We start from the raw sequence: 12500 nt of genomic DNA, 5'->3' as shown, positions 1-12500 counted from the left end.
CACACACACACACACACACACACACACGCAAACACTCTCACCCGTGATTTCTCCTCCAGCTTTGTCATCATGACCACAGAAGCTGCTCGTTGCTCCCATACCATCCTCCAGAAGTCCCCGAAGGTCTCGGGCAGGGGACCCTGTGTGGCGATGTACGCGTTCTGTTTCCTGTAGCCGTCTATGTAGTTTGCATTGATGTAATCGCTACCCATAATGCCTGACGAACACAAGACAGAGGCACAATAGGCACAGATCGGTTTTATACGAACATCGACATTATTTCAGCTGGCTCCAACTCGGACGTTTAGCGCACGTCGGCGCCTCCGTACACGTCTTAGCATTTCTGTTGACTTTTTAATCTTTCTCTGAAGTGAATTTCCCCCGAAGGGGGCGGGGCAAAGTGTTTACAGCTGCGCGAAAGACGGAGAAGTCTCGGCGGGTCGTACCGTCCACCGGTGCGAGGATGACCCGGGTGTGGTCGTAGGCGATGACGTTGGCGTAGCGGTTCTTCGGTTTGTTCACCTCCAGGTTGGAGTGCTCCCACGTGAACTGCTGCCCGGGATCGATAGACTGCGACAGGCGGAGAGAGAGAGGTAGCTGCGTGAGACGCGGCTGCGTGAGACGCCGGCTGCGTGAGACGGCCCTGACTCAGGCGGGGAGGGGAACATTAGCACCATCGCTCCTCCCTTACGAGGGAAACCGCTCGCAGGTAGTGCTCAATAGAGCAGGAGCTGGAGAGGGCGTGGCCTGCGTCCAGAGAGCCTCACAGCTAAGGCGAGCCAGCTGGCTGAACGTGGTGATGAGCGTTGCCAAGGTGACCTTGGATTTTATGAGCAGCTCATTCTCTCCTGTCCTCAGCCCACGCCCCCACTGCCTCCACTATGTCCCTCAGATTCTTTCTCTCTCCCCTCCCCCTCTCTCTAGTTCTCTCACTCGCTCTCTTCCTCTTTCTCATTCCTGCCTTGTTCTCTCATCCTTTTCTCTCTCTTTTCTCTTTAGCCAGGGTCTCTGTCTCTTTCTCATTCACTCTCTTTTGTCAGCCTCTTTTTAATTCTCTCCCTCACCCTGTCCTTCTTTTGTGAGCTCTCCCAATTCTCTTTTCCCATTCTCCCCTCTCCCCCCCCCTCCCTCTCTAACCAGCCCCCTTCTCATTAGTCACCTCATACTCCTGGGAGAGGCGAAGGTTATCGTTGGCCTTCAGAAGCTCGGTGTGTTCTGCCAGCTCCGAGATCGAGATCGGCGGGTGACTCATCATGCCTGCAGGGGTCAAAGGTTAAAACATGGTACAGGTAGGACAACAGAACAATAAAAAAATTATAATATTCATCAGTCACCACAACAGCTCTGCTAGTGAGTGGTGTGTACTTACTTACACGTGTGTGTACTTATATGTAAGTGTAATAGTCATACTGTAATATATACATACTGTACACACACACACACACACACACACTAAAATGATTGTATACATGCAAGTGTGACGTATGTGTGATTGTGTGTTTACATATGTGTCAGATGCTTGTGCATGTGAAATTCCTTATTATAAAACATATGTTATTGCATGATTATAAGTGATAATGTGCACAAATAGGTACATGTGTATGCGTGCATGCACCTGCAGTTGTGTGTGCGTGTGCGTGTGTGTGTGTGTGTGTGTGTGTGTGTGTGGGAAGGTGGTAGGTGGCGCTGAGGAAGGATCTACACTTTCATGGAGGCAGGTGTGATCTCACAGCTATGAATCATAAACGACTGCACCTCCTGAGAGGCGGCCATTTTGTTTCTGGAGTGGAAGGGGGAAAGAGCAGACAAGGAGAGAGAGAGAGAGAGCGAGAGAGAGAGAGAGAGAGAGAGAGAGAGAGAGAGAGAGAGAGAGAGAGAGAGAGAGAGACAAAGAGAAAGAGATACAGACAGAGTGAGCGAGACAGTGAGACTGACAGAGAGTGAGAAACAGAGAGAGAGATAGAGATAAAGAAGGAAAAGGATACAGAGAGACAGAAAGACACACAGAATTCACAGAGAAGGCCCGGCAGAGAGGAAGACAGAAGACAGCGTGTACTGGGGAGGCAGAAAAACTTTGAGGAAAATTCTGTTCAAGATCACTGGAGCCATTTTTGGCACCTTTCTTGTGAGGGTTCCTGCCACCTGCAGCAGATCTTCAGACATTCTGTATGCTGTCCTCGGCGGGGGAAAAAATACCCGCCGTCTCTCTTACTCGAAAGCCGCTACCTCAAGCTGTGCCTCGCGGTTGTCAGTACACTATGGACAACTTCACTTTAACTCTTGACGGCAAAATTAGTATCTGCCATAGTACTGGGTGCAGAAGCAATTTCTTTGAACTAAAATAGAACAGCATAAACATCTCGTCCTCTTTGGAACAGAGGATACTGTACTTCCTGTCGTGGATAAGGGTGCTGATTGCACTGGGCCAGAAATATCTCTATATCAAATATCAATTAATGTCTATGCACGCAGTATAAAGGCCAAACTTAATTAAAATGGTGAAGCCTCCCCCCCTCCCCCACATGTACAGCGCTATTATGTCTTCTCAGCAGCTGCATTGGTGGCTGATAAAGGACACTGGATGACCCGGCAAGGCAGTTTTCATTTTCACCAACACATCTAACTGAAGCCACATATGTTCAGGGTCATACTGTGTGTGTGTGTGTGTGTGTGTGTGTGTGTGTGTGTGTGTGTGTGTGTGTTTATTTACGTGCCTGGTGTCTGGAAGTTGATGCGCCTCATCTCTACGGGGTCGGTGGGGTGATGGGCAATCATTTCAGCATTGTTCAGTAAACACTTGGTGCCTGGCTCTGAATCTTTGCGCTTGCTAATGAGTAGAACCAGAAACACACACACACACACACACACACACACACACGCATACACATGCACAGGCACACACACACACACACACACACACACACACACACACACACACACACACACACACACACACACACACACACACACACACAAAACACCCACGCACAATCGCAGCAACTTAACTAGACTCAGGGCACGGCAATCAATATATGCAATCTACAAGCATAAACAGACAATTAATAGCAGTTCCAGCAGTTATCTGCTAAATGTTATATAACAGAAAATCCAATTGGACTATTATTAGCGAAGCAGTTAGCCATTAGTAAATCTCTGCGATTTAAGACTTTTCCCACCAGAATAAGTACTGTAATCTCCCATCAGCAATTAGAAGGCAGTAATGCTTACCTGTCCGGTTTGCTGATGTCGTCAGAGAATACACCGCAGCAGGGGTTACAGCAATGAGACATATGATATGGAGAGAGAGGGAGAGAGAGAAGGGAGGGGAAGAGGAAGAGAGAAAATGAGAGAATTAATGAGGAGTAACCAAGAAAGTATGAGGAGAGGGAGAGAGGTAAGAGGGAGAGAATGACAGAGAGAGGGAGACAATGAGAGAGAGAGAGAGAGAGAGAGAGAGAGAGAGAGAGAGAGAGAGAGAGAGAGAGAGAGAGAGAGAGAGGAGGAGTGAGGCAGGGGAGAGGGAGGATTCAGGTGGACAGGGAGATAGTGAGATAGGGAGCAGGGGGAAGAAAAGGAACAAAAATCGATATTTTGCATTTGTATGCAGGGGCTACATGACACCTCCTAGAGATAAGAGCGCGGAGCACTGGGGAGCGTTTAAGCCGCAGGGCCCTCGGGGAGGAGACGCTCCTGGAGTAAATGGAAGGGCCGTGGGAGTGGCCAGGCTCAGGAGATTTATCTGGCAGATCCATCCCCACGCCAGCGGGGTAGCCGTGCCACGCAAGGTCACCCGGGCCGGTCGGAAGACGCCGGTACCTTCCTCACCCCCCGCAAGCCAGTCTCCAACCGGGCCAGACAGTCTCCAACCGGGCCAGCCAATATACAACCGAGCACGCCAGTCTGCAACTCGTGCACGTTCGGGCCCAATAGCGGAGGGATGGAACTCATCCCCAATAAAGGCTGACAAAGGGAATGAAATGGTGGCGCAAACGTGGGCCCTAAAACGCGGTCTGGTTTTAGTGCTCGCTGCTAAATTTGAGAGCCATTAGATTGTGCTCACTTTGCATTACTGCCTGTAGGGGCTTCTTCCTTTTTTGGCCATATGCAGGAGCCATTTGGCTCTTATTCCATTATCTCCTGATATAATTGAATCTTTTTTCCCCTGATACTATTATCTCCTTCTACCAAAATAGCAGCCTGTTACATATTTAATCACAGCTTTTACATTTTCCCCGTCACACCAGCAGGTTGGGGGGGGGGGGGGGTACATTTTTCTACTGTGTAATGGTGACTTTACTTCTAAGGACTTCATTTCTTCATTTCCTCTTGTTCAAAGCCATATCTCATACAGTCAATCATTCATCAGTTCATTTACTAGCTCACTCCTAGCAAATCACATTGCAAGTCTGGCAAACATTGATTTGACGATAACGCTGAACCACACAGCAAACCCCATGCATCTTTTCGTGTCATTCATCAAAGAGAATGTCACAATACGTGCAGCAGATGTTCAGGGATCCCCGAAGAAAAGGGGGCGTCGCCGCCACTCACTTCTTATAGAGCAAGATGGCGATGACTATGCAGATAATGAACACCACAGCCAGGACAGGTCCCACCACCCAGATGAGGCCGTCGCCGGCATCCAGGGGCTGCGGGTCGGAGACGGGTGCGATGACCGGGTCGGTGTAGGGGCTGGCGACGAACATCTTCTGAACACACAAACACGGCGGTGTCACTCACGGCTCAGGGAGTGTATGTGAGTGTGGAGCACAGGGACGGTGATCGTGAAGTGTACTTGTTGTTACTACAGCACTGGGGAAATAGTGCAAAAGCACTTTTAATCACTATGCAGGACGGCAAAGTCGTTGCCCCCCGGTTGTCAGTTCAACCTACATCTACACCACGTTAAAAGCCTTGTGCAAGAGAAGACACTGCTAGAAACAAAGCCAAAAATCTCGAAGACATTTCATCAGCCTCTCCAGGTTCTTACCCCAGTGGTGGAGTTCAGCTCGGCCAGGATGAAGAAGACGTACTCCTGGCCGGGTTCCAGGGCCCGGTTGTCAAATCCCCCATAGTCCAGCTGGTCTCCGAGGGTAAAGAATGCGGGTAGAGTGGAGGGCGTAAAGCGGGCTGTGATGTACGCCCGACGAAGGTCCACCTGCCTCTGCCGTGGGTCACGCTGCTTCTGGCTGATGTCCTTCAACAGCTGAGAGAGTGAAACTCAACTGAGTACAACTCGCCCGAACATCTCGACGGGAGCACAACTCAACAGAGCTCAATTCAGCATAAACGAAGTTGGAACATCTTAACTGAGCCCAGCTCAACTGAGACTTCAGTGGGACCGTTTTGGTTCACACAACCATCTGGCAGGAGAGCTAGTAAAACAACTAGGCAAACAAGGAACTTCTTATACTATTATGTAAATGTTTATATTAATAATAAATTCAAATAATTACATTACTTCTTTTAGTTTGAACCTTCGGAGAACATGATGTCATTAAACTAAAGTTAATTAGAAATTTCTATAAACCCATTTTAGATGGTCATGTCCTATAAAATACCCAACACACTAATAAAACAATCCAAATCCAAAACACACCGCAATATGAAAAATCTCATGGAAGATTATGGATTATCCTTTTGAGTGCAGTTAAAAGCTTGTGCAGGCATTATGCATGCGTCTCAAAGACATTTTTGTGAGAAGGAGAATTTAATTACTCATTTCATTACCCAACTGAATCAGAAGGTCCCCAGAGATGTCGTACCACGAGCATCCACAAATCTCTCACAAGTGTGTCTCTTGGGGTAATTGATCTGTGACTTGCACATAAGCAATGTGTACACAGGCCAAGGTTCACACCTTTGTGTTAAGTCCCTTGACATGTCATGCAAAAGCAAACCTGGGGTTGACAGAGCAGACAGCACTCACTCCACATCGCCCTCTACTGCCAGCCCACCATTAAACTCTGACAAATACCCTAATCACCCACGGCCAGAAAACCTACCCTGGCAGAGAGATTTCAGCCTTCAGTCTAGTACTTCAGCTAGAACCTACCATAGAAGGTAGGACCATATTATTTAGAAGCTACAGGCAACTTTTGGGTGCCATTACCATTCATGTGTCTTTTGGCTTTTAAGGTAAACTAATTAGATGATTCAGAGTTTCTTCTTCTGTCACACTATAACTAACATAGTCTGTAAAGTAAAAGAATCTCCACCTATTGCATAGCCTTAAGTCTGAATCTGATTATTTGACTGAGATCTATATTGGAGCTATATTCGGAGCGGTGACAAAAAAATCCAGCAATACCTTTTGTGACAGTAATGATAAAGCTAGTGTTAAGTCTAGTGACAGTAATGACACATATGTAGTAAGCTTCGGTGACAGTACAGTAAGGTAGAGGTGATACTATCCACCAGGGAAGCCATTGCATTTCACCGCTGACACTTGTTCCACATTCCACTATATATAATAAAGAAGCAAACTTTCAGGCAAATATTTGAGTTCCCTTTGCTTAAAACCATTGAGTTCGATTTGAGTTCACTTTACTTAAAATCAGTTTCAAATTGGATATACCTGTGACAAATCTTATTTTCAACAAGACAATAAATCGACGAGCGACGCGAGATGACGGCGGTCAGCCGGCGTACCTCTTCCAAGTCCATTTCGTCAGGGCTCTTCAGATGCCGGTTCACCCCCCTGCCTCTCTTGAGAGGAACAACCACCACGTAGATATTCCTGCAAGAACAGAGAAGCCCCTGATTATCGAGGCTTACAGCAGCACCGTGACGTCCGCTAATGAATGTTTTCGGAGCCGAGCTTCCCCGAGGAGCCCTTAGAACATAATAGCAGGTTCCAGTACGGAGGACACCAAGTTAGTGGACAACAAGCAGGTGAGTTTAAGGTAATGCTAGACCTGGGTTCCACATATCAGTTTATCGTCAGGCAAGGTCCTTATTTAGCAGCTAAGATAAACACTGTGTTTAGATGGGCCGGTTTGCTGATTATCAGGCTCTCAACCAAAGAGCTGCAATAGCCTTCAATCATGAATGAGTCGCTGCAGACACTTACATCCGAGAACACACTTAACGCATGATCCTGTGGCATTAGGGAAGCTCTGAAGAGCTACAGCAGTAGGTGAGGTTATCAGCGTTTTCTGCTGTAATACTACCAAGCCTCCTATAGTGAGAGCACGGGCTGGTAACAGCATCGTGGGGTCAAGTCCCAGGGATAAATATACTGTATACCGATGAAATATATGTAAGTTGCTCTGAATAACAGCATCTGTGCATGTAAAACATAAATGAGCCATTTAAAAGCTCACTGCCATAAAAGAGAATTTCAACCTCCGCACAAAATAAAAATCAATGAACAAATGATTTTGTAAGGTAATTATTAAGCGCTCTGTGAGTTCCAGCAGGTGCATTGCAGTAAGCAGAGTGTCTGGCCAAGGCCTTAAAGAGCAGAATTACACTAGTGCGGTGAACATTAGCCAGTCTCTCATGTTGTGTGTGTATGTGTGTGTGTGTTTGTGTGAGGGGGGCATCTACTCCTTTACTTAGATGACAATCACCAGGCAGGAAGTGAAGTATTACCCCAAATCGCCATCAAAATAAATTATTAACATAATAGGAACTGGAAGAATCTTCAGTGTGTGAATGTGGGTTTGGGGCACAGGGTGCATAAGTGTGTGGTTATGGATGATTGATTTATGTGGGAGCATGTGTGCGTATGTGGAGTGTGCGTATATGTACGTGTGTGTGTGTGTGTGTGGTTATGCATTATTAATTTGTGAGAGTAAGCGTGTTTGTCCTTGAGTGTGTGTTTCTAGGTTTAAAAGTCTGTAAGCTGGGGATCTGACTGTTTGTGTGTCGGAATCGCAGTGTAATTGTGCAAACATAGCTGTGTTTACAATTTTTTGTGTTTCTTCATGAACGTGTTTTGAACTGTTATGGGAATCTAAGATATGCTCATATTTCCTTCTGCTTGTGATGTAATGCCAGCTGTTTTAATCACACTCACTTCAAAACTGTCTGTTTGTGCTGATGCTAATAAGACTCTTGCCTCAGCAAAATCCAACACACTATAATGCGCGATAGACTCAGACTTAGAATGAACATGCATGAATTAAATTCCACGGGTAAAAAAAAAATATTTCGCCATTCTCCAGTTGTACTCAGGCAAAATGTTTCACATCCAAGCTTTGTTTTTTTAATCTCCAAGGTTACTGTTACACTGAGTCTCTGAGATTACTGTTACACTGGGTTTCCAAGGTTACTGTTACAAAGGGTCTCCAAGGTTACTGTTACACTGGGTCTCCAAGGTTACAAGGTCACTGCTCTGGGCACGTGTGATCCATAGCCCCCTAGTAATCACTAGTGTGTGTGTATTCTAACTGCACAGATGGGTTAAAAGCGGAGGACAAATTTCGATTGCGGTGTAAAAATCACAATTGACAAGATATGGCACATTTAACTTTTACTTTACTGTTACACTTGGTCTCGCATAATTGAATATATACCAAAAAAAGTTTTGCCTTGGCGCCCACCTGACAAGAGTGCGCGTGTCGAGTGAAGGCAGTATGATGGTGACGGTGGTCTCCGTGTCTCGGCTGTGGTCGATCTCGGGGCGGTTGATGACGATGGGGGGTGAGGTCTTGGCATGGATGCGATGCCTCAGGCCTCCCATGTTGCCCTCAGGGCTGGTGATCTTAAAGTCGTAGCTGGTGTCGGGCAGGAGGTTGGGGATCACAGCTCTGCGCAGTCGAGCGTCCACCTCCAGCCTCTGCCGGTTGTACTCCACCTGAGAAGACATTTTATGTTCTGCTTATCGGCGTCACAGAAACTCATATCCATGAGGATATTGAAATAGAGCAAGACTGTGCAATGAGGCAATGAATCATGAAGGCCTGGCGTCTCTGCTTGGTCATTACACCAAAGAAAATACCCCTAACGTTTCTGTGCTATCTGGAAAAGACTTTGCTTAGACAGAGCAGGCTTAGGTTCTATGTGTGAATCATGTTCTGAATCATGTTCAATGAAACAAAACTACCAGTACTGACAACATTATTCCAAGGATGTCATATATGCAGTAGCTTAGATAAGCAAACCATTAATTTTAGAGAACCTGTTTGGACATTTTTTTTAATGTAAATAAAAGTTTAAGCAGACCAGACTTTACCATGAATTTAAACTTTGGATATTCCTAATAAAATACTATTATCATGATGTCCCAAAAGCAGCACACATAAGTAACGTTTACCCCTCCAGTGCACTTTAACTAAACTGTGAGATCATTCACACATACAAGGATAAAACGTAATGAAACAGGCTACGGTCTGGGCAGTGTGCTGACTGGCCTTGGTGGTTCTAAACAGCATGTGTCCTGGTCACTGAGAACCATGTGTAGCACGCAGCCTTTGTGTTGTGTCTGCTGGAGCACACCTGCTTACGCCAGTGCGTGTGTGTGTGCATGTGTGTGTGTGCGTGCGTGTGACACCCCAGTGCCACTCACCGTGAATCGGTAGGGGGAGCTGCTCTCAGGAAAGTCCCACGTGAGCAACACACTCGTCTTGGTTGCCAGGTTCACAGAGAAGTTCCTGGGCACATCTGTCCAGACACACACACACACACACACACGCACACACGCACACACACACACACACACACACACACACACACAATTATGTGTCATTAATCAAAGCTAACTACACGCATGTCAGTGTGAACGAGAAATGGAGAGGGAATATCAGAGCACAAGGATCAGGGCTGTGCGCGGACCCCCCGTCGCTCCGGCTGGCCGTGCCGAGAATTCTGGGAAACAGCAAAGGTGTGAGCACGACTGACACGGTTGGCCGGATACAGAGGGCCACATATGTCACTGTGGCAACGTTCCAGAGAGAGCTGGCCTAGATTCCATCATTCACCAGTGCTTCAAGATGGACACGAGCACAAAGACAGCCGGTAAGAATGTGTGTGTGTGTGTGTGTGTGTGTGTGTGTGTGTGTGTGTGTGTGTGTGTGTGTGTGTGTGAATGCCACTGAAAAAAATGCAAAAAATGGCTAAATGTACTGTGTACAATATAAAACATACTGACTGGAAAATGAAATCAAAATACCACCACCATCACCACCACCACAACCACCACCCTCACTGCGGGCTCACACCCAACCAAGGTCACGCTAATCTCTCCGCTGACCTCTGTAATCAGGACCCACATGATTTAGCGTTACTGGTCAGTGCCCCCCCTGAGTGCCCCCCCTGAGGTGGAGGCAGGTGGTGACTGTAACTGCGATGGTCCCTGGTGAACACGAGGCAGATGTATGGATCCCTCAGACTGCCCTGAACCCCTGTTTCCAAACCCAAGAGGTTCTCATCTCTTGAATGTCTTCAACCGATCTTATAGATCCAACACTCAACACACAAAACACAACACTGAGCATCAGTCGATATCTGTGGGATTTTGGACCTTCGACTTCTGTTCTGTGATCAGTTTTTTCCAGTTACCCCCCTGGTTGATATCCTGTGATTTTGACTGTATGTGTTCTCCCTGGTTTTTGACAGTTTCTGCCATATTGGATCGCACGCTGAAGCCTGCACACGGATCCTACCAACCCGCCCCTGTCCCCTTCATTACAGACAAACGCAAGTCCAGGACGCCACCTGGAGGGGAGACGGGTTTGGGGACGTCCAGGACATGGACTGGGATGGATGTAGGACCAGGGACTGGGAGAGTAAGTCAGAAAATGAGAGCGAGAGAAAGAGAGAAAGAAAAGGAGGCTTTGAGGAGCCTCAGCTAGATCCAGCAGTTTGGGATTAAATTAAAAGTCTAACTTTGATCACTCTGTAGCCAAGACAATTACTGTGTGGGCAAAATATGAAGCTAAAGAGATTCTGCCCTCTCTCACGCAGACCTGAAAGAGGATTACAGACATGTGGGATGAGGCAAGCTGCCCCAGCTAATAATGCCAATGCAGGAATCCCTAGAAAAGTGCACAAATCCAAGGTGACAGTGTACCTCACACACACACACACACACACACACACACACACACACACACACACACACACTGATGAGACGTCATCAAGCAGATAAAGAACCGTGTAAATGAACAAGGCTGTCAGGCTACGAGCTCATGACTACCATGAGCACGTCAGGCTTAAACCTGCCGGCAGGAACCTTTCGCTGCCACTGACTTCGACTGCATGCAAGACAGCCACCACACGTACATTTCTCCTCCAGTCACACAGACACGGGAAGTACTGGGCTCAGGAGCACACGCGGGTCGGGTCCGGGCTGCACACTTCATCTTACACCTCCTTCAGCTGTGAACACTGCTGCTGCCATACAGCAACACACACACACACACGCAGCACGTGTCCCCATCGCACGTGTCCCCATCGCTGTCCACCGAACAGAACATTTCCGTAACAATTTTCGTTAGAAATGTCCCAAGGTTTTAATTGGCAATATCATAATTGTTTTATTCTTCTCCAACAGCCTTTGGCTCACTGGACCGATGGCGTATCTCAGGCCCGTTGACAGTCTTGCTGGGGCCCGGGACAAGAAAGTTTCATGTGCCCCCCCCCCGGCTTACGTCATTTGAATTTTCTCTGTAGCAGACAATCCTTGTGTTAGGTCATATAGTATATAATACAGCCACACATCAGCTGTTTCTGACAGCTCACGTTTGCAGGGTTCATACACCTTTATAAGGTGGAATTCAAGCACTTGTACGTCACTTTAAAGGTCCATTTCAATATTTCCCTGAACGCTAAACATAATTAAGTTAAATATTTATACATATACTCGAAATAATTTGCTTTTTATTTACATTATTTAATGGTTGTTTATTTTCAAAACGCCCAATCTTAACGTCTTCACGTTCTCTCATTTTTCGTCCTGGAATTACATTTGTTGTGAAACGAAGTAGTACTTTAGCCTAAATTCCAGCACTTTTCAAACCTGGAACACAATGCATTAAAATACATTAAAATTCGATTTTCTTTCCTGCGCTCCAGATTTCTGTATTTACTTTAACTATCCACCACTGTATTTCCCGCTGTTGGACGGGTACCAGCCGGCTACGGTCGATGCTGGATCAAACCATTTTTCAGTGGGAGGCGGGGGTGTATGCACTTAATGGAAAATATGCAGATAAGTAAAAAACATATATTTTAGCCATTGAGCTTATTTTGAGTACAAAAATTTATATTAATGAAAGATTTCAAGATTATTTAAAATTATAGACTTTAAATAAAAAAATAAATTGCTGGGCTCTTTGATGGGCCCCCCTGGCCCTGGGGCCCGGGACAACAGACCCGGTTGTCCCCCCCTGTCGACGGGGCTGGCGTATCTGACCAGCAGGTTTGAGAGGTGGCCACTCCCCCGGTGGCCCACAGATCCAGAGCTGCAGGCTGGAGCTGTGTGGAACAGAGCCTGTGCTTCTTGGCACGGGGCAGCGTGGTGCTTTAAATACTCTGTAAGTGACTCAGCAAGG

At 46.8% G+C, this 12500-nt stretch overlaps 1 protein-coding gene and 1 long non-coding RNA gene across 5 annotated transcripts in view; one reads left to right on the top strand and one right to left on the bottom strand.

The window, feature by feature from the left end:
- Window positions 1–12500, bottom strand: part of ptprsb (protein tyrosine phosphatase receptor type Sb) — a 79394-nt gene that overhangs the window by 9996 nt on the left and 56898 nt on the right. For 2 of the 4 annotated variants that reach the window (XM_076981214.1, XM_076981216.1), the window contains exons 12-21: window positions 9515–9609; window positions 8550–8803; window positions 6652–6739; window positions 4991–5206; window positions 4552–4709; window positions 3229–3240; window positions 2715–2827; window positions 1160–1257; window positions 447–570; window positions 42–217 (exon numbers count right to left, since the gene is read on the bottom strand). In XM_076981214.1, the coding sequence (XP_076837329.1) occupies window positions 42–217; window positions 447–570; window positions 1160–1257; window positions 2715–2827; window positions 3229–3240; window positions 4552–4709; window positions 4991–5206; window positions 6652–6739; window positions 8550–8803; window positions 9515–9609 (1334 nt within the window). The remainder of the gene's footprint in view (window positions 1–41; window positions 218–446; window positions 571–1159; window positions 1258–2714; window positions 2828–3228; window positions 3241–4551; window positions 4710–4990; window positions 5207–6651; window positions 6740–8549; window positions 8804–9514; window positions 9610–12500) is intronic. The other 2 variants (XM_076981215.1, XM_076981217.1) reach the window with 1 other exon arrangement.
- Window positions 10343–11963, top strand: LOC143482722 (uncharacterized). Its single transcript, XR_013122282.1, has 3 exons — window positions 10343–10733; window positions 10912–11005; window positions 11501–11963. It is a non-coding gene; the product is annotated as an uncharacterized LOC143482722 (long non-coding RNA).

Source organism: Brachyhypopomus gauderio, chromosome 19 (genome assembly GCF_052324685.1).
Source record: "Brachyhypopomus gauderio isolate BG-103 chromosome 19, BGAUD_0.2, whole genome shotgun sequence".
Taxonomy (NCBI): Eukaryota; Metazoa; Chordata; class Actinopteri; order Gymnotiformes; family Hypopomidae; genus Brachyhypopomus; species Brachyhypopomus gauderio.
The sequence above is the reverse complement of the archived record's forward strand: the minus strand, read 5'-3'. Positions and strand labels throughout refer to the sequence as shown.